Consider the following 24776-nt stretch of genomic DNA (forward strand, 5'->3'; position numbering starts at 1 on the left):
ACATAGATACAGGAGTTTTTATTTAACATTGTGTACAAAGAAAGGCTACAAATGCCTTAAGACATTTTTCCCCCAAATACAGTTTTTGGATCCCTTTTTCATACCACTTTTCTCAAAAAGTTAAAAAAAAAATAAAATCCAGAATGACAATTTTTCCCTTTCTCCTTCTTTTTGGGCCTAAACTGGGAGACATTTAGCAGTATGCTTTCAACACTTTTCAGTATTAAACTATTAGGATTAGGTTTTATTTCCCCAAAACAGAGCACTATGAGATACTGAAGCACTAGCAACAGCAGGATAAAATGTCAAAAACTGACTCCCTAACATGGTAGTGTTTAAAATAATGCCAACAGTATTATCTCTGATGAAACCCGAAATTATCCAAACAATAACAAGTTGTTTGTCTTCTACATCTGATAATTTAGGACTAATTACATAATTTAATTGTATTTATATTTAAATAAATAGTCTTAACTCCTTTCCTTGGAATTCTTCATGGATTATAAACACTTATAATACTAGAGATAAGAACAAACTACACAACTTACATAGGCAAGAGAAGGCTGAGGTTTTTTGGGTTTTTTTGCTGGACAGACACAGAAAGGACAACATTTCAGTGTCCTGCTGTGACATCATTTTTAAATTCACTGTTTCATTGTGATGCTTTTCAGTTATCCCAACACAATAATTCCTTACCCTCTTTTTGCTACCTTGGTAATCACTTTTAGTACTCCTGAAACATTGGTCCCTGCATAGCTAAGTTTTATCCAGGATTCTGCAAGTTTTGTACGTGACTGTGAGTCCCAAGACAAGATTTCTTTTAGACTGTGAGAAGCAGTAAAGAAGGCAGGGAGTAGAACAGGCTCCTGTGGAGAAGTGACCTTTTGCTATGGCAGCTTTTACATTACCTTCTACTATATATGAAATAGGGTTTAGATACAGATTAGTTTTCAGCTATTTGTATAATCCCAAATTAGCATAGTCCCTGTTTCTCCCAAAATGGGACTAAAATAGAGGAAGTTTGAGCTACTCTAGATCAGTATTTGATCACTTGGTTGGGTGCAGTAAGAAGGAACTCACAACTGCCTTCTGAGCCTCTCAAACTGCCTCAGGGGAGATGGGAGCACCCAAGCAGCAGCAAGGCCTTTGCTCACTGGTGGGCTGGATCTTCACTTGAGTGGGCATCTCCAGGAAGCTGCTGGAGTCTCCTTTCAGGCAGGAAGCTGTTTTGTACACAAACCTGCCCTTTTGTACATCCACAGGGATATAGAATGACATGTGGTATAAATCATTCCACAGATTAGAGAAACAGTCTTAGATTCTCAGAACATCCTACCACTGGGGAAAAGACCACAGCAGTTACACAAGCAAAAGCTCTAGCGCAAAATACACTTTTCTCTATTCTGGTGAACCATTTTTGACAAGAGGATCTGAACATGATTGTGATTAAGACAAAGCAGTAGAGCAAACACTTCTGCTAGGCTTGGGCACTCTGTAATCATATTAATTCCCAAATATGCTTGAAATGCTGTAAATAATAGAATTTTACTTAGCTCACAACACAGCCCTGTGTGAGCCTAGAACTTTAGCAGTACCTGTCCCACTCTGCACAAGAAGACTGGAAATACTTTAATTATCTTCAGGGCTCTGCTCTGTAGCTCTGCTACAAACTGAACTTCTTGGTGTGGTAGTTGCTATAATGCAGAATGATGTGAAGTGGTTCTGTTGGAAAAGGAGGGGTCTGTCTTATTGTGAGATGAAACATGGCAGGAGGAAAAAAACTGTGTAAAAACTGCTGCACGTTTTGCAGTGGTCTCCAGCGATGTCACTGTAAGATGGTAACACAAAGAGAATCAACAGTGGAGGCAAACTAGTCAATTTAATAATTTTCTAATTCTTAACAAGAGCATTTATGAATTTGGTTGACCTGAGAGGCATAAATCTAATGATACGGTCATGGAAGGAGGAGAATCAAGATGACACATACACTCAGGTTTGCTTTGGTCCTATTGCCCCAACCATTTTGTCATTACAGCTGTTGTGTCATTTTATCCTTGCAGCCCAAAACCAGACTTCTAGCTTAAACAACAGACCAGGTTTGTGGTTCTAGGAGCTTTTTACTTCCTTGTGGTGGTGGTTCACCTACACTAACATACAGGCACTATGGCTGCTGCCTCAGCGGGGAAAAGGTAGAGAGCAAGTGATAAGCTTTGCTTTCTTAACACTGAACTAATGTTCAGGAGCAAGAAAGAGGGGTTGCAGCACATCGGAACTGTGAGGCTGCTGTAGCTAAATTCCTGGCATTCCCATATTCATGTTTATTTACTGGCAAAAGAGCCTTTGCTCAGTTATCTAGGGCATGAGCCACCTTCTGTAACTCAAAATGAGAACTTCATTCTAGTCCCAGGCAATGTGACCTGAGCAATTTCTAATTTTACTTCCCTTTTCCATTTTTGTTGGTTTTATTCCCTAAAGATTGTTAAGGAATAGTCTATTAACTATAAGTGCTTCCTTTACAGCTTCTGTTGATTTTAAGGGCAATCCATGGATTTAATTCTCTTCAATTAGAAAGTTCATAGAACACACATGAACATTTATTTCATCCTAGGTGAGAATGCAGAATTGCTAATACTAGTTCAAGGCTCCAGTATCTCAGTTGCACAGGCCCTGTGTTAAAGGAAGGGAATGGTCCCATGTTTATTTTTCACTAACAGTAGTAGGACAATATTAGCAAAGACTACAAAGAAAAACATCCCTGGAGTAGAAATTTAAGAGGGCATAAACAAGTGACTATCTCCAAGAATTTGATTAATTTGATTGTATCTAGGGATTGCCCTTTCAGATTTTTCTTCTTCAAGGAACAGAAGCAAATCCCCCCCAAGTTCCTGCATAAATGTATTTGTCTTCTGTTATTACAAGTCCCTGTCATCTTGAATTAAGGTAAAAAGAGAAAGGGGAAGTTTTTTTTCTTAAAACATTTCCCACTTTATACTAAAATTTCCATAAGAAGAATGCCACATCTCATAAAATTATCCCAGTAGGTGATCAAGCACTGAAACAAAAGGATTACCTAGTGAGGAATTAGAGAAGGTTGGGTTTTTGCCATCAGACTTTAAACATTTTTAAAACCACATTGGTCAGTTTACATTTTAATACACACTTGAGAGAATGGCACATTAAGGCAAATGAACACATTGTGATGCCTTCCAGTGTTACACAGGTGACAACCTAATCTGGAGATCCACGTCTGCCTTAAAGAATAGTCCACATGTTTAAACAAACTCATAGAAAACTAACAGGAACAACCATAAAACAGTTTTAAACAGGTAAAACGAATAAACTGTAAAAATCCTGCACCTCCCATAAATATCCTCTGTGGTTCCACCACCTCATGGCCAACACCACAAGAGCCATGTGGCTCCACACGGTGCCAGACGATTCTGCGTGCGCACGATGACGGCAGAGCCGAGGTCGGCAGTGGGCACCGGCAAGGACAGGCACCACACTGCTGGATTTTGCCCTTAGCTGATACACTGAAAAATAGCAGCATTAAGATACAGCCTGAAATAGCTTAGCTACTACCTCAACTTGTTAAAAATGTGCAAGAATAAAGAACACCAGCAGCATTTGAATGGATGTATTTCAATTTGGTTTCCAACACTTCCCTTCCAGACAAAGCATACACAAACACAAAGCTGACTCTGAGCTAGTAACTGTTACTTCTTGTCCATCTTTGAAAACTTTTCCCTTCATTTGCTTAACCTTTTAAAATTTTACTTAAAAACCTATTCAGTGTTAAAAAACCCACCAGGATTTTAAGGTAGTTTCTAAATGCCAGGAAACTGATGCTTATTCCCCTCTTTAGACTGGAGAGACACAGACTATCCTAGTCACCTGAATTTCCTTAGCTGAAAATTTAAACATTTCAGATTCCTGTTCCTGAAAGTGACATTTGTAGAAAAGTCTCTCCAAAACATTAGAAACTGAAGGAGCAAAATCTCCCAGTGCACACATAAAGCATAACTTTTCGCTAGTTTGCTCTTGTGTTGTTTATATTGTATCTTTAACATAGAAATTAGAGAGTTCAGTTTTCTGACAAAACTCACAAGGGAATGTGTAAGAGGAGAAATTGGAAGGCCTTCTCTACAGCCAAGTTTTGCATTTCCCTTTTTGTTTAAGTATGATAAGGCTTATTAAAAAAAAAAAAGTAAAAATAAAACACAAAAAAACCTCCAAACAAACAAAAAAACCCAACCAACATCCTAGGGGAAAAAACATAAAAGCTTTTTGGAAATACTTAATTTCTGAAAACATAAGACTATTGAAAAAAACTTAATTGCAAAATTAAAGGAAATTCAAGAAATCAATTCTCGTATTCCAAATCAGTCCACGATTTCATCATCAGCAATACGATCCACTATCTTTTCCAGCCCAAAATTACCAGCTTTGGGGAAAACATATTCATACTTAACAGAAATAATTAACGGGTTAAGTTAAATTAACTTTTTTTCCCTGATCCACATGCCTGCATGTTAGATAATGTTACATTAGAACTGAGCATTGTAATGAGAGACTGACAGCAACAACCTGTCACAGTAACCAAAGCAAAAGCAATTTTCTCATGGTTACATACTATAGTAATTTAATATTAAAACTAACTTCCTATATAAATAAAAATTTAAAACTTGGGCAAAAGTAAATTGGCACAGTCATTGTGGTATTGCTTTCCAGTTTCAACCTGCAAGGAGCAGCCACAGATTCCAAACACCAAAGGAAAAGGCTATCACCCAGCACCAGGTGTAGCTTGGGGTTTTTCCCTTTTCCATGGAGTCATCAGCAGTGTTCCTGCCTCAGGTCCATGCCCCCAGAGTGGGAGCAGGCAGGAGTGCAAGGATTGCTGTAGAGCTGCTAGGGAAAAGGGAGAACAAATACAGAGAAACAAACCCAGAGAATGTTTTACTGCTCTGCACAACATGGCTCAAGTTAATGTTTTTCAGGATTGTGACTAATTTTTACCTTCAAACAGGCAGAAAATGAAAATAAAAATTTAAAAAATCAAAATATTAAGCCTTCAAGTTTCCTTGCCTTCATTCCCTCCCTCCCCCAAAACAGCACGTCCTACTACAGACATTTTTTTCTTTTTTGCGGGTTCAGAAGTTGGAATGTCATGGAAATACATACAAGAGAGAAGGAATTTCTAGTTGTACATTACATTACAAAGAGGTTTGCTCCCAGACCTAAGGAGGGAGGGATACTAAAGCAATGTTAAATTCCTATAAGAATCCTTACAAAGCATGCAAAATATTGATATACTCACAAAATTGAAATTCATATTTTTTCCTTTCTGATTTTGCAACTTCACAGTACAATAATTTCTAATATTCTGCAGCAGTCAGAATTACAGTGACTACAAAATCATTTCCCTTTAATTTTTTCTATTTGCTTGAAACACTCCTTTGCAATTTTTTTTTAAATTGAGAGTTTGTAGATCACCCATCAGAAAATGTGCAATTCAGCACAAAGAGGGGTCGCTTTCTGTGTCATATTTCCCTGCAAATGATGTCGACAACCTGACCCTACCAACCTTTCAAAATCTTTCCCTCCCTTCCCTTTTTGTGCCGATTCCTTCCCTTGTCTTCCAGCCATACTTTTCTTCTCACCGGGATGATGATGGACAGATGCCATTAAATGGATGCTGCATAACTGGGTAGGAGTAGCGGGGGCTGGAATAGTTTAGGAAAATGGCATCACTCCCACCTGCAGGATGTTTGGCACAACTGCTTCAGAGCCAGAATCTGGGCTCTGGATACCAGCAATTAGATTCTGCAGTTTCAATTCCCTGGACAAATACTGCTGCCCTTTTCACCCCTGTAGCTCCAACTGATTTAGGGAGGGAAATACAAAACTGGTGTTTGGCCAGACCTTTTGTACTGCTAAATGGAGTTCCACAGAAATTTTTCCACTGCTCTTATTTAAAACAGTTGGAATTTCTGGAGAATCCACAAGGCATGCTACTTGCTAGATTGTCCATGAAGTACATTCTGGTGTTTTTTCAGAGTGTTTATATCTATCAGAAAAAGACTCTTGTAGAAACAATGTACAAAGCCTCCAAAAATTCAAGTATCAAAAAAAAGATGTTCTGACAAAAGTCTGGAGTAAGCAGCCAGCCAAACTGAGAGCCATTGTTTTTGTTTTTGTTTTTTTTTTTTAAATCCACAAATTCTTCAATTACTTTTGCAGAGATAACGTATTTTCTTTGGAGTGTTGGGAATTAACAATCTTCCCAATTAATTTACACTAAGTTTGGTGGGGTCTAAGGAATTTATTAGGATAATATTGCCCCTGCTTCTATAAGCAAACAAACAACAGAATCACTGACTGTTATCCTCCCTGCCTCTCTTTAATTTGCTGTATTTACTTAATTAATTTCATTGAGTTTGTCTCAACCCAACAAAACCCATCAGAAGTGCAACATAAGCAAGAGCAGGGCATCTCCTTCCCTGGGGTGTACAAACATTTGTATGGGAAAGGGTGGGTGAGCCAAAAAACCCCAGCCCCCAACCAGACAACAGTTCTAGCTGTATGTAAAACTGTTTGATTTCCTTAGAACCATATTCAAGACTTGAATTTCTGTGGAGAGAATTTTAGATCCCAGACCCTTCTTTTCTCCTTCCTCTTGCAAAGCAATGCTATTTTTGTGGTCTAGAACAGTACTTGAAAAACAGCAGTTATTAAAGACACAGTTGTGATATATCCTTTAACACCCCCTCACCCAAAAAGGGGTGTCCTACCAAGTGGTCCAGTAGAAATCTTGAAGTTTCTTTATGATAAATTAAAACCATAAAATGAGGAATACTTTCTGTCACAATCCCAACAAGAATAATTGCCACGCTCCGTGCGCATTCATCCAAGTGTCTATTGCTCCTTCTAGTGGAGATTCCGCACAGCTCTATCTCCGGTTAGTTCTGGTTCTACCAGCACAAGGAGAGGTTTTTTTCCATTTTCTCCAGCTTGTCTCTGGTTAACAAACAGCAGAAGCTCTGAGGGCTGGAATTCCCTGGCACAGGAACAGGCCAGTCTGAGGAAACACCAGTCATCTTTTTCCCAGGAGTGACAGAGTTATGCCAAAAGCAGTTTGTGTCCTCTTGGTACCGCAGGCACCTACACCTCTGTGGAAAAGAGAATGCTTTGCCTCTTGCTGTCCGGGGTAGGGATAGTCTCTAGCTGCAGGAAGTACAGAAGAACTTGAACCTGGAAAGAGAAACTACAAGGTAATACTAAAGCCCTGCAAGAACTCATTCTCATCCTGGCTATGTGAGAGCTGGTGATACAGCTCTCTCAGGGAACATCTAGCAGCTATGATTTAATACACTGTATAACAGCAGTAGAAATAGTAAAACTTGCAGTGCTTCAGAGACACTCTTTTTAGATTCCAGGTGGAACAATGGTGCTGGTGTTCCAGCACTGAAAAAATTAAATCTAGAATTCGCCATTACTCAACAGAGAACGTATAAACCAGTCTGACCCAGTGACACAGGCTCTGTGCTCCAACCCTCTGCATCGCCTTCAAAGGCCACAGTGGCCAAAGCATTTTGTTGTGCACCAGTGAAGGTGGTTTAAATGCCGAGGAGCATTGTGGAAACACTGCCAATTCTTTCACCCCAGGCCAGCAGCATGGTGCTGGGACACAGCTTCCCAAAAACTTCCCATGCACAAACAAACACAGGATGCACACACACAGACATTCCTTTATGAAAAGCTGTATTTGTACAGATGCAAACTGACCTGCCTGAAGGAACACTGTGCTACAGACAGTCTAAAATGTCTGTGTGAGGGCAAAAGTTGTTTTATGTTTATAAAAAAAACTACCATGAAAACCCAGTGGGATAGCTGAGCCAGGCCTGCCACAGGACTGCACTTTCCCAGAAAGTGTCTCCACGAGATGCAATGGCACATTCAGGATTTTACCTGGGACATGACTTCTAGTGACCAGCTGTCAGTCATTGTGATGGGCTGGGTTGGGTTAGCAGGGATTTTACTGTCCTTCTCCGAAGGTCTGAGCAGTGTTGGTCCAAAGACAGTGGCAAGATTATGCAGGGACATCTTGTTCACACTTTCCCTCTCAGCAACCCTGGGAGAAGAAACAATGCACAAGCCAGACCTTTATAAATATCTGAGTTTTATAAATGAGAAACTGAGGCACAAAGTTTAAAAAATTTTCCCAAGGGCAGAAAAGTCTGCAGCAGAAACACAGGTAAAGCCCAGATTTCCTGGATTTTAATCCAGAATCTCAATCACAAGATGATCTTTCATGTCTCCAGGGACAGTCTCTGGCATGTACAACATACTTAGGCAAATCAACACATTGGGCAAGCATTAAGCCAGCTTAATGCATTAATATCAAAAGCATGGAAATATTTCTTCCCAGTTACAATCATATTACAAAGACATAGACAAAATCAGAAAGACTTGACTAAAAAAGGAACTGACAACTGCAGTTAAGCAAAGTGCTGGAATTTTAAAAATAGATCATACTGGATTTCAGACACCTTCTGAGACAGGGCTCCCTAGATCTTAAATATGGCCAAAGCTTCATGGTTTATACAAAAACCTTTCCTGGTCTGTTTATCCAGATGCAGGTGCAGTCTCAGTGACATTGCAGCAGGAATTTACATTTGCCATAGATAAGCCCTGACTCTTTTGTTACTCCTTTCCTCCAGTTCTAATCCTTTTTCAGTATGAGTGGGAATGGAATTCAGGATTTACTGCCTCACTAAGTGAGTATGAGACAATAAATATCTGATGAGCATTCACAGCAGATCAGCAAATACTTCTTCATTTATGTGATTCAGCAGGCATTTAAAGAAAAGGCTCCACTTTTCAAAATAGCGATGCTTTACACATTAAATGCATTTCCCAAGGAACCACATATTACCTTTTTAAATGGTCCAGAAGGAAAAGGAATGTCACAAGGTTGGGTTCTGGAAGTGACAGCAACAGATTCAACATACAGCTCTCCTTTGCAACAGGATCTGAAAGTGCTACAAGACAGAGAACGAAACATCACCACAGGCAGCAAGCGTGAATCTGACTGAGCCATGTCCCAGAACAGCCAATACAGATGGTCCCAAAAGGACTGTGATTACATCATCATAGGCTGGAAGGTCAGAGTTGCACATCAATACCCCACAGCATCTTGTTCCTTTATTTCACAAATGCATTAAGAATCCTTTTCTCTCAAGCAGTTCAAGTGCTTTGAGACTTTCAATCATTGATGTTTTTCTCCGCATCAAGATAAGATGAGGTCTATATCTGCCCTTCCCTCCAAAGGGGGCTTCCCTGAAGCCTGCCTGGGCAGACAGTGTGCACAGCCCCAGCAGGTAGGCTGGCATTCTGTCCTGACCCTATCCTTCAGAAACCTGGGCTTTTGCAGCTTGCAGAGCAGCATGGCAAGTGCCCATATTCCACCACGTGGCAAGGTGATGTCATTCCAACGCTCCATTCTGAGCTCCATTCCACTCCCCTCACAACTTGTTCCAGGCTTCTGTCCAACACTATAAATAATGGGGTTTATGTTGCTTTAAGAGCAGCTTCCTATGGAAGAGTTTCCATTATCAAGGGTTCCTTGTGTGGCACCTACCAATGCCTTCAGCAAAGTTGGGATACAGCTCGTCTGTGAAGAGGGGTTCCGGCAGCTCCCGGAAGTACAGTTTGAGGGTGCCTGCAATGGCATTAACGTCCATCTCACTCATCATCACTGACACATCCTTGTTATCTGAAAGAGGGGAGAGCAGAGGCAAGGTAAAGGAACTCCTGGCCTTGCATTCCTTCTTTTCCTTGCTTTGGGTCTGTTTATCTTTTGTCTCTGCCCAAATAGCTGGGAGTTTTCCTGTTTACATTTCTCCAGATTAAATGAGCAACCTTCCAGCTGAGAAGTGCTGCACAAATGACTGCAAATACTTCATTGCTTTACATCAAGCCAGGGAACCTCACCCTCCCAGGGCTAGCTGTGCTGTGCCAGCGACCCTGGCCGGATCTGAACAAGCCCCACTTGACTGTATTTATACACATTTCAACTTTTATTACTGACAGCAGTTGTTATTCCAACTCCCTGCCTCTAACAGCTTAGAATAAGAGATTCTGAGATTCTCAACGCCCCATGGACTGCAGCTAAAGTACACAGGCAATTCAGGGCTTACACTTCTGTTTTTTACTATTAAGAACAACAAAACCACCCCCTCTCCCTAAACTAAGCATTGATCAGCACTGCTTTCATAAAACAGTGTAAGCCAGCATTTAACAGAAATGAAAAACGTTGTTTTTCAAACTGTGAAAGACCCTTACTTGCACTAGAGCAGTGATTCATCAGTGGTTTTTGATAGCTTAGGGTGATTGAAAAGAAAGCACAAGAAGGAAATTTCACTAAAAAAGTGAAGGAAAAGCGCAGGAAGGGTGAATTTGGGTGTCGGGCACAGGCCTTATGTGGCTTGAACAGTTCTTGGACCATCATGTGGAAGCTGGAAGTAGGGTAGAAACTCACTTTTTGTACCTCAGTAATTTGGAGATGTTTCACCTGCCTGATCTCAGGTGTCTTTTGGGACATACAGGCCACACTTTTAAATGTAGCACCAGTAAGGAGCCTTTTTCTGCTCAAGATCAAAGAGAGCTTTGCAAGGGTTGCTCAAAGTGATCTAATTTTCTGAGGCTGTGCACATCAGTCCAGATGGAGTTAGGGAGAGAAGCCCTGACCACCCAACCCCAGCTTCATGAATACCCTTACTAGTTCTAAGGAACATCGGTTTTCACAAAACGTTCTTTATTTTAAGGACTTCTATTAATTTGGACACCTCACAACAGAGAGGAAATTATGACTTCTGATTGGTGATGTTTCCCCCAAGAAAGGTGTCTGCCATTTACAGAGATATGGCAAGGCGGATAAACCCATGATGTCATGGGAAGAAAAAAAAAAGCATGCTTTGGTGCAAGGATCCATCCTGTTGTGTGCCTTCTGTTATGTCAGCAGCTGAAGAATATTAATAAAATATGCAGCCAGGGATAAAATTATTTTCCTTGAGTGAGAATCTCTACTTCTTAATGCTTCTTGGGCAACATAAGATTAAAAATAGCACAGCCACCTGAGAGGGAGCTCAGGCGGGTTCTCACAGAGCAAAGGAAACATCAGACACAAATACTTACTGACATCAAAGGCAGCTTTCAAAGCCTGGATGTCGGTTGCAACCCCAGAGACGCGGTAGATCCCCACCTCCTCCATCCCACGCCGCTCGATCTCCTCCACGCACTGCCGTACGATGTACGGCACCTTCGACCTCTCTCTCCTAAGAAAGCCAGAGAGAAGAGTTCAGAGTTCAGCCCAGGCCCTCAGTGCCTGTTCCCCAGCCAGCCAGGATGGCTACAAGCACCCCAACATTTATTTCCCTGTGCAAACTTCTTCTGGAAAATGGAGTGGTAGGATGTCTGAGCAGGCAGTCAGGACTGAGCTGAAAAACTCCTTTTAAAACTGGAGAGGGTTTTCTGACTGTCTCAGCCTGGCTTTGGCTGTTCTGCAGCTTCCCTGAGCACTTGAGCTCCTGGCCAGGTCCCAGTGCACCTAGAGCCTGCAGGCTCTGCTCAGGTAATCAGAGGACTCCCAAACAGTCCTCAGATACTTAGTAACTCTGTTGCTTTCAAACTGATGCAATTCCATGGGGAGGAAATACCACACTTCCCAAACCATACAACAGAACAAACAGGTTTCTGCTGGCAAATGATTCATGACAAAGGATCAAGGGTTAAAATAATACAATGGGATCCAAAGACCTCAAACATTTTTGATTATGGAAAGGAAACATCACTGGTCAGTGGCTCTGGAAATTTGTGACCACATCAGCTAACTACAGAGAAGGCAAGGGCAAGGAGGATGTCTAGATTCAGAGGAGTGATAGGCTGTCAGTAAACAGCCTGTGTGCACATTTGTTTTTATCTCTGCAAAAAATGAAGCTCAGAGATTGTAAAGCATCTCTTGTCTGCAGCCACATCTACACTCCTAGACTAGTGGAGCAGACTGACTGAACTGCCTAATCCCTCAGGAGGACACCGGCAGGTGCACCCCACTGGCCAGCTGTCTTCTAAAACACAATGGGCAGAAACGTGACCCATCAGCTCACTTGGTGACAATAGCAATCTTGACCCCAAACACGCCCGTCTGCTTGCGGGACGGCATCCTTTTCAGGCTGAACTCCCGACTGGTGAACTTCACCGACAGCTTCACTTCCACCTGAACCAAAGAGAACAGATGTGACTTCTTAAACATTTCTTTTCTTTTTTTTTTTTCATGCTGCAATGAAGAGCAAAGAAATGAAGCCCACAGGAGGTACAGAAGCAGAGCTAATTTCTGTTTGCCACACTTACCCCATTCATTGAGATGACTGTGCGCTGCCAATCTTTGTCCTGCAGCACCTGGGGGTCCAGCTGGAAAACAGAAGTTACCCATGAGCTAGGAACACACTTCAGAGAAAACAGCTAGGCTGGAAGACCTCTGCAAGTGAGCAGAGCACAATCACTTTTACCTTGTTATTTCTTTTCCATAGCAAAACCTACACTCCAAGGTTTCCCTGGTTTCAGGGAAACCAGGTTTTGGATATTGTGCAGTTCTCTAAACAGGGCTGATGAGGCTTCATACACATGAAAAATCCAGCAACACGTGAGCAGTGTCAGCTCAACAATAAAGGCAACCTCAGGGAGCACAATCAATGTTTGAATCAGCTGAGAAATCCTGGAAAGTTGTCCTCCTTCAACCAGCCTCTTCCTTTTAATTTCTATTTGAGCACAGAGGCAGGAAGACCACCAGGCCCTGCTATTGCAAGAACTCATTAAACAATAACAAGTTCCAATCTCTTATTTTCAGCTTTGCTTGATCTCTTGAGTGGACAGTTGTGAGCTGGGGAGCAGCTGACTCAAGTGATAAAACATCACCCAGCAATTCCAGTACTGCCTGGGAGAGCCCAAACACATCCAAATGCCTGAGGAATGGCACTCAGCTCCAGGTAGACTGGCAAGAGAGGAAGAGCTGTCTGCCTGGGGGCTTGATCAGCCATTGGAACCAGCCAAAGCGAGAATTCAGTGCCTCCTGAGACAGCTTTGTAACACTGGGCTCTTTAACACAAAGGCACAGTAAGACCAGGAGGAGGCACCTGCAGCAAACCTGTTTTGAGTCTGCTGCTGTCAGCAAACAAACAGTCATAACCAGAGCTGCTTTGCAGCACAGCTCCCCCCTCTCACAGAGCCCCGTGCAGGGCCAGAGAGCTCTGGCAGGGGAGGGAAATGCTGGAACAATGGCAGCTGCAGGAAATTCTGGGAAAGCTTAGACACGGTCACGGTCACAGTCACAGTCAGATCATCAACAGAGCAATCCAATGCTGCTGACAGCTACAGAGACAATCCCCCCCATACCCTTCCCCACTCCCCAAAGAAAGACAAGCAGCAGAGAGGGAAGTTCCTCCCACTGCAGAGACCCCAAGCAGCAACAGAACAAACGAGGCCAACCTTATCCCTGCGCACTCTGTTACGGACATGAGCCCACAGCGGGATGCTGCTGGCACACACATGCTTCCCTGTCGAATTGGACCGGCTCCTATAGGCGCAACTCCGGCAGAAATTCCTGAAGAGCCCTTGTAAGGAATAGTCAGTAACCTGCAGCTCCCACATTTTGGGACTGTGCAAAGGTCCAGAAGGCCAATGGGCAGCAGTACTTGGCTTCAGTGCCTCAGTGACCCTGAACACAGGACTGCTCGCCAAGGGGGTTTGCTTTTAACTCCAGCAGAAAAGATCCGCCCCCGCCTGCAGGGCTGGCCGAGGGCCCTACGAGCTGGCCAGTTTCTAGGCTGTTCTACCCTGAACTTCCGTGCTGGAAGTTTGGTTTCTTTCAACAACTGCATTCTTTCCCAGAATCAAGAGGAAACCACTTCTGAAGTGTCTGGTTTCCTATGAGGAGCAACCATGAAATTGAGTATTCCTGAAAGCTTGATCTCCAGCTCTAAAGAGTCATCTGGTTAAGCTGCCAAAATGGCCCTGCTGATGGACACAGTAACAGACAATCCTCTTGCTGGGAACCAGTTTTTCATACACTTTTAGAATGGAGTCACTGAGTGTATTATTTATAGCAGGGAGAGACAGCTTAAGACTAAAGAGGAAAGAGGGTTTGAATATTTGCCAAAAACTTTAAAGGAGGAGTCCAGCAGAACCCAGTTACAGCTTATTTAAGCTAACAGGTATTCCTGAGTATGTCTCAGTAGCGACCAGGGAATTCCCACCACTGCACAAAACAAAAGCATGTCAATAGCTGTTAAAAAATTTGAACCAAACACCATCCTGCTCTGTCTCAAGAGTGACTTTCACACTGCTGCAAAGGACAAGCAGAAGCAGAGTGCTGGAGCCGAGAACTTGCAAAGACTTCTCCTTCCTGGAGCTGAGAGCTCACAGAGACTTCTCCTTGCTGGGTACCTGCTGGGGCTGAGCCAGGACTGCGAATAAACCTCCATGTACCTGCTGCTGCCTCTTGCTCCCTTGTTTCTGAACTCCGCTACAGAGCTGGCAGGACCCCTGCACTCCCTCCTACTGTTTGACTCCTGCTGGAGAATGCCTTGTACTGAGTGGGGGCAGCCAGGGAGAACAGGCATCAGGGCTGGCTGACCCAGCCAACTCTGCATAAATCACTGGCAATAACAACAGCAATTAAGGAAAGAAACAAACCAAACCCCAACTCCTCCAAGGTGCTTTTTAAATAACAAAGCAAAATGATGGAAGCTATTAAAAGAGCAAAGCTTGAATAAACTCTCAGCAACACTGAGACAGGAAGATCAGGTCTAAGTCTGGTAAGTCACAATAGGACATAACAGAGTCAACAGGAAACTCAACTGTCATTGAGACTTCCATCAAGCTTCAGTCCTGATCCCAACTGATTACTGACCTTCTGAAGCCAGCAAGAGCAACAGAGGGAAAGGGCAGCTGGAGCAGGCAGGGAGAGAGCATACTGAGGACAATGAGTTAGCAAGAGTGATGCTCCAGCACAGAGGACAAATGGGGCCATGATGTCTTCTGGCCTGATTTGGAGATCAGTGACCTGAAAGAAGGAACACCAAGTAGAAGAATGCAATCCACAGCCAGCATGGCAAAGGGAGGCAGCTCCGAGCAAGTTGTGCTAGCTCAAGCAGGGGAGGCAGTGTGCAATTGCTGCCTCTGCACTTGACAGTAGAATTTACTGCTCCTCTAGCAGTTCCTCCAAAGAGTTGCTTGGTTTTAGTGACCTGCCCCATCTCCATTGAAACAGAGCCACTGTGTTGTTTCCATGCCCTGTACAAATAGGACAGACCTGCTAAAACCCTCACAGACTATCGCATGGGCTTGTTTGCACAGTCCCCACCAAAAGCTCATGCTGAACAGGAAAATACAAACCAACCACTCTGCCTGTTTGCTGCTTCCTCCAGTCCCCTTGTGGCCTTTGATATTTGCAGTGGCAAGCTACAGCCCCAAATTCACTAATGAATCAAGCCAATACCTCTCTGTATCCTGCCCAAAACACAACAGAACCAAGCAGCTCAGCACCACAGGGGTATCTGAGTGCAGGTCTCTGGCCCTTGCAGCAGCTCAGCACTCAATTCAGACAGGGCACAGCAGTTAGGAAAGTCTGAGAGCGCACAGCCGAGTGGTGAGAACCTTGAAAAAGGCAAACTGGGGATGCTGCTCTGGCAAATGCAAGCCAGGCACTAAGGAAGGGTGTCTGTGCTCTGCCCTAGGAAACCACTACAGAGAGCTTGATCATGATTTCTTTTTCCCCAGAGAGAAAAGAAAACATGCAGAAGGAGGGAAAAACAAAGAAGCCACAGTGGAAACGAAAGAGGCAGGACCGAGGAACATTAAGGTTAGTGTGTTTTATACATTCATTCACATTACTTCTTCCCTTTATTAAGTTTCCCAAGCAACTTTACACTCCATCAGTTTTGAATTGTAACTGATGTGACATACATGTTGTCAAGAGTCTCACTGCTGCTGGAAACTCCCAGTCCTGCCATAACCCCATTCTTCTCACAGCTCCCCACTGACAGGTTAATCTTTCCCACCATCACCCTTCAGCCATGACCCACTGCCTTCTTCATTTCCCCCCTATTTTCATTGCTGGGACAATGTTCTGCTTCAGCAAACTGCTTAAACAAGCTTGAGTGAGTAAAAGGTTTCCAAGCTGACACTTGGGAGGTACAGCATGGGACAATCTGGTTTACATGGAAAACAACTTAATGCCTGAAATAGCCATGGGCACTGCTATGAGACATCCCAGATAATTAAGATAAGAGTGATTGTTTTGCAAGGCAACAGAGGAATGGTGCTGCGCCACAGAATGAGTGATCTAAGGTCACATCCTCCCTGATTTTCCAGCACTGCTGTGAGGGAGAAGGAAATATTTAGCTTGAGCTGATCACGCAGAAAAAGAAAACAAAGGAAACGGCATTTCTAGGAGGCACCAGTGGGAGGAGCCGGATCACAGGGTGAATTATCACTTCACTCACGCAGTCTGTTCCCAAGGCAGAGAGGTTGGTCGTGCTGACAAATGTGCCCACTTAGGTACAGTCTCAACGCCAGACAAAAGGCTGCTACACTCCAAACATGGGGATGTGTCTGCCACGTGAAGTGCAAACTTCAAGGTGCCAAAGGGTCAGCCCAAGCACCAAAGATGGACTGCAAGGTAACAACAGAAAGAAAAGCCCGGGGTGCTCACAGAGGAGCTTATGCCCACGTCTGAACTAAGCCTCACATTTCCTCCTATCAGGTGATGTCCATTCCTTCCTCCTCCAACTCCCCCAATAATTTCAGTTTCACAGTGTACCCAGGAACAGTATTTCTCATGCCCGAGGTGCACCAGAAGCCCCCAGCCATGTGTGCCAGTCAGTTCAACACTGCACACCCAGCACTGCTGTGCCCAGGTCTGGTGAGGACTTCACTTCTACATTTACAGGAGGTTCTCCCACATTAAAACCTCATGGGTTTATGTTTCAGAGATAAAAAACTTGGAGACTGGCAGGAAAGAAGCAGCTCTTGCATCTGGCTATAAAGACAGGCAAACAAAATATTCCATAGGAAAAGAAAATATGAGCAATGGGAGCTATTAAAATTGCTGCTCATTCCTGGAAACTTGTGACTACACGGACCAATTTCCAGCCTTCCTTCCTTCCTTCACTGCCATAATGTAACAGAGAGATTTAATAAACATTTTCACAGCCAAAACAGTCCTCGTCTCCTTGATTGTCTTCATCACTGAGGCTCAGAATTTGGTGAGTCATAATTCCCAGTAGTGGGAAGTTGCATATTTACAATAATACATGGCTTAACAATACACTGCAATTTAGCCAACAGAGAAATTTCTCTGCTTTTATCATCAGGAGGATGCAGGCACGACTCTTCACGTTCCCAGAGCTTTTAACTAAAGGGAATTTATGAAACAAAAATCCTCATCCAACTTCACAGACCTTGCCTTTAGACAGACAGACTTGGGCTGAATAATGACAGTGCAACAACAACAAGAAATCAGAAAGCCCAGGATAAACTACAAACTCTAAGGTAAACAAAATTTGATACAAAAGCACCTGGGAGAACACAGCCAACCTTCAGCCGCAGGCTGTAATCAGATTTTGTTGCTGCATTATTACTGTTTCTTAATAGAGAAATGGTGTTTACTTCAAAAATAGAACTAAACCAAAATCAAAACATTTAATCATCTTTATCAATCCAAAATCTTACCAGACTGTCATATGACTTCTCTTTGATTCAAAAGTGTTTAAAATTTGTGATGGGATAGAAATCACTGAGAACTAAGAGGTTTTCCTGGTAGTTCATCAAGTATCTTTATAAATTGCAAAGGGGATTTACAGAAAGCAACAGAACTTTGGCATGTGCCTTTTATGATACAACAGAATGCAACATTTGTACATTAATTAAAAACATTTTAATTGATTTTTTCTTTTTTAAACTTTCCTGCTGTTTAGGTTTCTCTAAAAGAATCAAGATGCAATTAATATTCAATTGCCACCAAAGAATAATTTTACTTACTAAAGTACAAAATATATTTACAGAATATACAATTGCTGTGCATAAAAATGCCCAATCCTGTGAGAAGGAAAAAAATTGCTAAAAATTTAATTAATTTTTTTTTTTTAATCATTCTATGTAAAATATTTGTAGAATTTAGCGGGTCAGTGATTTCAGGGTTCTCTGTTATGAGCACACAAATCTCCAGGGGATCTCAGGGCTGAAAACTTGCTCTTTTGTAGTTGCTCAGCTCCGCGGAAAACAGCCTTTGTTAGCAGAAGGGACATAGGGATTTCTGTCAGCCGAGACACACACGCAGAGGAGACACCCTGTGCTGGCATTTATTGATCTGCACACGCATTCCCTTCCAAATTCCACCATGCATTTGAGACAAAAGCTCTCCCTGAAAACAGGAGGGAGGGAAGGAAGAGGCCTGATCAAAGTCATTTAGGCAATGAACCCTGCCATAGCAAAGGTGGGATGTGATCACACAGGCCACCCTCACCCCAAGCTGCTTCTGCAATCCCACAAATGGCCTTGGCCTGCGTGACCATCGCTCCAGTGCCAGGGGAAGCTGTCATCCATGGGGAGATGGACAGCCAGACGTAAATGGAGGGGAACTGGTGAGGTCTTTAAACATGCCAGAAAGTTCTGTTCAACAGCCACTCCAACACAAAGGATGTGTTCTCAGAGCAGGCATTTAAACACCCTCCTAAAGTTGTGGACAGACAGTGCAACAAACTGGAACAAGATGGGGGACATATGTTCCCCATGTTTTCCTCCACAGATGGCCTGATTTCTCCTACATCCAGCTTTAGTGCTCTATCACACAACAGCCCCACATGAGAAGCAGCCCTTTGGAATCATCACCTCCCCTACTGTATTACAAATCTGCCACACAAAGTGTCCCAGGCCAATTCTCAGCAGTGGAAATGTTCCTCGGATGCTGCCTGCTGCCATGGACACCACACTCTGGACATGGCAGTCACGACGACAGTCAGGCTGTCCCAGGGCCTGGCCAACACATCCATCAGCTTCCAGCATGCACAGATGGCAGCCCTTCTGCACATGACTTACAGAGCAGACACTATATTCTTGCATCCTCCTGCCACAAGTGGAGCATCCTCAACAGTGCCCAGGGCCCAGGGGCAGTGCAGTTCCTACACACTGGTCTAGAAGTTTTGAAGTTAATGGGCAAATGAGAGATCAAAACAAGCAGCTATTCCATAAGGGTGCTGAAGTAGGCACATGGCACAAAGCAAGAGGGACAAAGCTGCTGATTTCCTGCCTGTGAATCACCCTGTGTACCTCACAATCTGTGGGAAAAATCTTCAATGCTGAGACAATCAGAAGGCAGAATAAAACCTCTGCAGTGAACTCCAAGATTCAAAAGTCCTGTGATGTTCTGCTGTAAGGGTATCAGGAATGAGCTAAGCAGTTTTACCTGGATCTGTCCTTTCCCCATTATGCGATCTGTGCTCTCTCCATCCTCTTTGGTGAGCTTGGTTTTGTTGTAGCACTTTTCATAGCACAGAATCCGCAGTGTCTGTGAGCCCTCCAGCTCAATTTCGAACTCCTGCAGGGCACCAGGAAAGGAAAGAGTAATGGCTGCATCACAGCAGGACACCAGTCTCAGAATAATCAATACAGTCTCCTTAATACTCATCAGAAGAGAACTTAAGGACTGGCCAAAACCTCCTCCATACTGGAATTGGTCTAGAAATAAGCTGTAGTTGTATTTGTATCTATAAGGTGGTCAAATCGGACACTAAGATGGTTCACTCGTTAGTCAGGTTTCAAAGGTCTCAGCAAAGCATTATTCAAAGACACAAATTTGCTCACCTTCCTTGTAAGAAATTTTGCTCAGCAGCAGGTCTGAGCTGGCTGTAAACAGGCAAAATGTCTATAGCTAATTCTTCCCCCTCTCAATAAACAAAACCATCTCCTTCAACACATTTTTTACTTGTGTTTTTAAAAAAATTATCAAGCATGCATCTGTTTGAAAGATTAAATACTGGACAAGACTCATTTGTATCAAATTGTTTGTTTAACTACCGCAAATCAAGAGAAAATCTGCAAGCCCTGACAGCCAAATGAACCTGGCAGAAAAGTGTTTTTTGAAAAGCAGCATACACAGCACAAATGCTGAGCATGCAGCAAGCTCTTCCACTGGCAGGTCTTCTGCCCATCATGCATTGATGTTTGGCACATGGAACAAGTCATATCCAGAAAGATCAAACCTACCTCATTCCAGTTAGGCTCTGTGGTGTCTCTGTAAACTCTAGTTTTGGCCTTGTTCACAAAATACCCAAAAGAATCCACCTCTAACGTGCAGTACAAATCTGAGGAGGGGAGACAGGGACAAAAACTTTTAAGTAATAGCTAGAATCTCCTAACTTGCATTAATCACTTGGGCACAGGGTGTCTTCATTTCTGTCATCTCTGTACTAGTACCAGTAACACCATCCCAATACAAATCTCATCACCTTGATCAGCCCAGCTGTCCTTAAGAAGCTCTGTCACTTTTCTTTGTCCTTCTGTCAACTCATTCCCCTGAATTTTAACACCACTTTCTTCACAACAAAAAATCTGGATGTCAGAGAACACTCTCCATTCTTTCATTGCAAAACAAAACACAGCTGAAAGAATTCAGGGTAAGTCCTGAATTGTTTCTAGAACAGCTGGGTAATCAGCAAACACTGCTTAAAACTTCAAACAGACTAGGCCTAAAAATAAGTGCTGTGTGCTTGATCCTTTATGGTGATCTTTTTCAGAGTTAAGAGTGGGAACTTCCAGTTCCCCAAAACACCTTTCCTCTTCACCATCATCACAGATGCTGCAATCCATGCCCAGCTGTCCCAGGACGTGGCTTATCCAACCCCTATCAGTACCTTTTGTGTGTCACAGAACTATAACTCACTTGAGCTTTGCTTGAATCCCGTGGCAGAATGGACAATGACGTTCAGGAATCCATAGAGACCTGGGGACTCGTCATCTGTACAAAAGATCCAAGAAATTTTGTTACATTCAGAGTGGAGCCAAGAGTGAAAGAGTGATGAAACTGATATTACACAGGTTAATGAGCAGAGGGTGAACGGTCCCCAAGGATGGCAGGAGCACGTTAACAGCCGGTTCAGCAAGAGAGGAGACCGTTCCATAGTCGTTGTCAGTGGCACCTGTAATACCTTCTGGCACTGGGGGGCTTTTACAGTGACAGTTCTAGCATCAGCAAGACAGCATGGAAGAAATTCCAAGGAGAAAAAGTAAATTATAGAGGTTATGTCTACACTAGCAGATTAAGCAGTAATTTAGGATAGTCCCTGACACAATTTTGGCCAACTAGTGTTGTTCCAAAGGATTCTCAGACATAGCTCAAAGCTGTCCCAGGCTAGGACTCCACCAGGCACTCTTAAACCTTGCACAACAGCTGCATGAAAGGAACATGTAATAGTTGATTAATGTATACTGGAGGATGCCTGCAACCCGTAGCAAAAGGGAACAGCAAGAGCAGTTCCAGGGGAAAGCACAAAATCAGGCAGGGGGAGAGTTTCACTGCAGTTGCAACATGTGAAAGCAAAACCCAAAAATCTTACCTTCCTTATTGATAGTGAGGGGAATGTTGTGGACTGTCTGAAGCTTCACACAGGAATTTGTTAGCATCTGGAGCTCCACCGATGTGAGAGAGAAGCTTTTAAAGCCTGCCATGGAGATTGAAAGAGAGAGGAGTTAAAATTCCAAGGAGAGGCTGGATGCATTACCCCTCATCCTGGGACACATATGATAGTGCTCCCTGGGCACTGCTCAGTGGCTGCACCGGGGTGCTCAGGGCAGTATTGCTGCTGCAGCCCAGCTCTACTGGGGGCATACTTCTTTCCTCTTCCAAGTAAAGTCTCAGGATGGTTCACAGGAAATAGAGGGGTTCTTAGTTCCTTGCAAAGCCAAGAACACCATGCCAAAAAAGCAGGTTTCTTTTGAATGGAGACAGGTAAAAGGATGTGGTTCTTCCCTCTCCCTGGAACTGCACTGAGCTCTGATCTCTAGGGTAAATGGGAAAATCTCTACACACATTTACTTACTAAGTGCTCTCTCTACACATTCCTCCTATGTTGCTGCAGCCAGAAGTTCCCCAAACAGCCTCAGACAGGAGACATCCATATTGCACTGTGGATTTCAACGCAGATCTCTGTTTTGGCAGGGAAGCCTGTCCCACACCTTATCCTGTGGACCTCTGCTCCCTTAAGATCACAGTATCTGTACCAATGACAGCTGAGGGATACTCACATTTCTTCTGCTGCTCCCGGATATTCTCCCTCCACTCCGCCCTTTCATAGTCTGATGAAATGAGGAATGTGTAACTCTACCCAGGAACACGGAAGAAAACAGAATATAAGAAAACAGAATAGACTATAGGAAACAGAAGAATATAAAAAATATGCATTAGTCTGATGCACCACTGCGGGCTGGGCCTGCCTGCTCCCACCATCCTCCAGTGCAAATTGCTGGATACACTGTTCTGCTTGTGTATATATGTATAGCACTTGTCCTGCCACTTGTCCTGCATCACATCTCTGTCGGGGCAGGCAGGGCTCTGGCGATGTGCCCGTGGCACCAACACGGACAGTCAGAGCTAACAGAGCCCCACCCTGCCAAGGGCAGTTGTGGCCCTGCATCAGCTCCCATGGCAGCTTGTGCTATTCCTCACAACCGAATTCAGTTGCACCAGGAATGCCAGAAGCTTCCAGCACAGGCCTAGACACTGATGAAGCAGTGACAGTCAGGAAGCAGTGACCAGCTCAAGGATTTTCACTGAGCAGCAACACAATCTTATCAGACTCCTTTGCCATGTGCATGGAAAGGCCACGGTGAGAGGTTACAGCACTGCCATAGCAGGGAACACCCCTGACAGAGGATGACCCTGGCAGGGGCAGCTGCAGCCCTGAGGACACTGCCCCGAGTGTGCCAAGCCTTGAAGTCACAGGGCAATTTAGAAGGCAGCTGCTGCAGAGCTGGATCTTGGGTGAAGGGCTGTTCCTACTGCTCCACCAGGACTGGTGCTGAGATAGGGGATTCATTTCTATGGTTATTTCTTAAATGCCAGTCTTGTATGCAAATTAGTCACAGCCTTATAGGATGCCATCATAACCTTGGGCACAGCAAGGGTGAGGTGTCTGCTGCTTGGAAAGTGCTTTGAGGACACACAGCAGAGGCCACAAAGCCCTCCCTGTGCAGGAACACGTACAGTCACAGACACAAGCCCCTGATCTCTGGCCCCTGAGGGTGACAGGGTGTTCTCTCACCTTGCCATTGCGATTGTGTACCCGGAAGGCCATGTTGGGAGACATCAGTAGTAGGAGGGATTCCTGCTCCGAGAGCTTCTTTTTCAACCTCTCAATGACCTTGCTGCCTTTATTGGCCCTCTGAAGGGTGTGGGAGAGAGGGAGACAGAGGACACGTGTTACACTCCAAATTTGCCCCCATTTAGATTAACCACCATTTTGAAAACCACAGTCTCTACCCTGTGAGTAGGTAAATGGCCCCAGAGTAGAAGAAATGCTGTCAACAGGATCCACAGGGCTCCCAGCTGCTCAGAAAGGTGTTACTTGCAGAATCTCCACTTGGACTGGGCTCTGTTTTTTGATTCCAGCTGTCCCAGCTGAAATGCAGAGGTGTGTGGCCACTGTCCCAGCTGTAACCTGTATTTTCTGTTACAGAGGCTGCAGTAGCATCATGTCACTGAGCAGCCATATCACTGCCAGGTCCTCCAAGTGTTCTTAACTAAGAAGACTCTAAGGAACTTCTCTAGAAGCCGCCCAGAACTCTCCTACTCACCACCCATTGATCCATTTTCATCAGAGGTCCACTAAAAATACAGTTTTTCCTGGATAAAATCCAGTCCCAAACCCAGCCATGTGTATTGTTTAGCGCTGATGCACCAAAGCACGTGTCTTAGACACCTGCAGCTGGTGAGTAAAAGGCTTCCACAAAGTGTTCTTCCTAATACCTTACTTTTTCCAGGAAGCCCTCTTTAAAAGCCAGCCAGGACCAAGAGGCAGAAGCGTATTCTTTGGAAGCGTGGGGAATAATCTTCTCACAGCACATCAATGTTACTCATATCCTGCTCTACACATCACCAGTGTTCAAACTCTTATTTCTCTTTTAGGGTCCAGGAAGCTTTGTGATCTAACAACTCTCAGAAAACATGTCTTGCAAGCAAAGAGAAGCCTGGGCCAGAGACACTATGTCCATGTCAGACTGTCCAGTCAGCATAATTGCTGTTTTCCATATATTTGCTGGTGCTTTGACATCTGTGAAGTAGGAAAAAGCTTTAAAGGCATAACTGAGCCTGCTAAAATTCAAGAGTAAATGGCTTCTGATCAAAATCACTGGCAGGATCATAATTTAACAGCCAGAAATTGGCAAGTAACACTTCCAGTCCTTCTCATGTCTTCAGCATAAGATCCCTGCCCTCCACTTTGATGTTCATAGGTGGTTTTGCTGAGTAGAGGAGCTGCTGGGTACAACTACAGGGTCTTTTTATCTGTGCCTCCTCAAAGGGCAGCATCACCCAGGCTGTGCACTAGCATGAGCGAAGCACCTGGCTATCACAAGCCCCTGCTGAATGGTCTGTTGCAGCTTGGCTTCCTACACTGTGCAGCCCTGGGAGAGCTGCTGCCACCAGCACCTCATCTGAGCACAGACAC

General features: G+C 43.8%; 1 protein-coding gene across 3 annotated transcripts in view; it reads right to left on the bottom strand.

Moving 5' to 3' along the window:
• Window positions 1-24776, bottom strand: part of BCR (BCR activator of RhoGEF and GTPase) — a 99103-nt gene continuing 74327 nt past the window's right edge. For 2 of the 3 annotated variants that reach the window (XM_082293243.1, XM_082293242.1), the window contains 13 exons: window positions 23373-23492; window positions 22357-22432; window positions 21669-21773; window positions 20996-21070; window positions 20320-20417; window positions 19520-19651; window positions 12409-12468; window positions 12165-12274; window positions 11197-11336; window positions 9641-9775; window positions 8936-9041; window positions 7969-8131; window positions 1-7251 (listed from right to left, as the gene is read on the bottom strand). In XM_082293243.1, coding sequence (XP_082149369.1) covers window positions 7162-7251; window positions 7969-8131; window positions 8936-9041; window positions 9641-9775; window positions 11197-11336; window positions 12165-12274; window positions 12409-12468; window positions 19520-19651; window positions 20320-20417; window positions 20996-21070; window positions 21669-21773; window positions 22357-22432; window positions 23373-23492 — 1410 coding nt within the window. In that variant the 3' untranslated portion in view covers window positions 1-7161. The remainder of the gene's footprint in view (window positions 7252-7968; window positions 8132-8935; window positions 9042-9640; window positions 9776-11196; window positions 11337-12164; window positions 12275-12408; window positions 12469-19519; window positions 19652-20319; window positions 20418-20995; window positions 21071-21668; window positions 21774-22356; window positions 22433-23372; window positions 23493-24776) is intronic. The other variant, XM_082293244.1, reaches the window with a different exon arrangement.

The sequence above is a fragment of the Coloeus monedula genome, assembly GCF_965178545.1.
Source record: "Coloeus monedula genome assembly, chromosome: 18".
Classification (NCBI taxonomy): domain Eukaryota; kingdom Metazoa; phylum Chordata; class Aves; order Passeriformes; family Corvidae; genus Coloeus; species Coloeus monedula.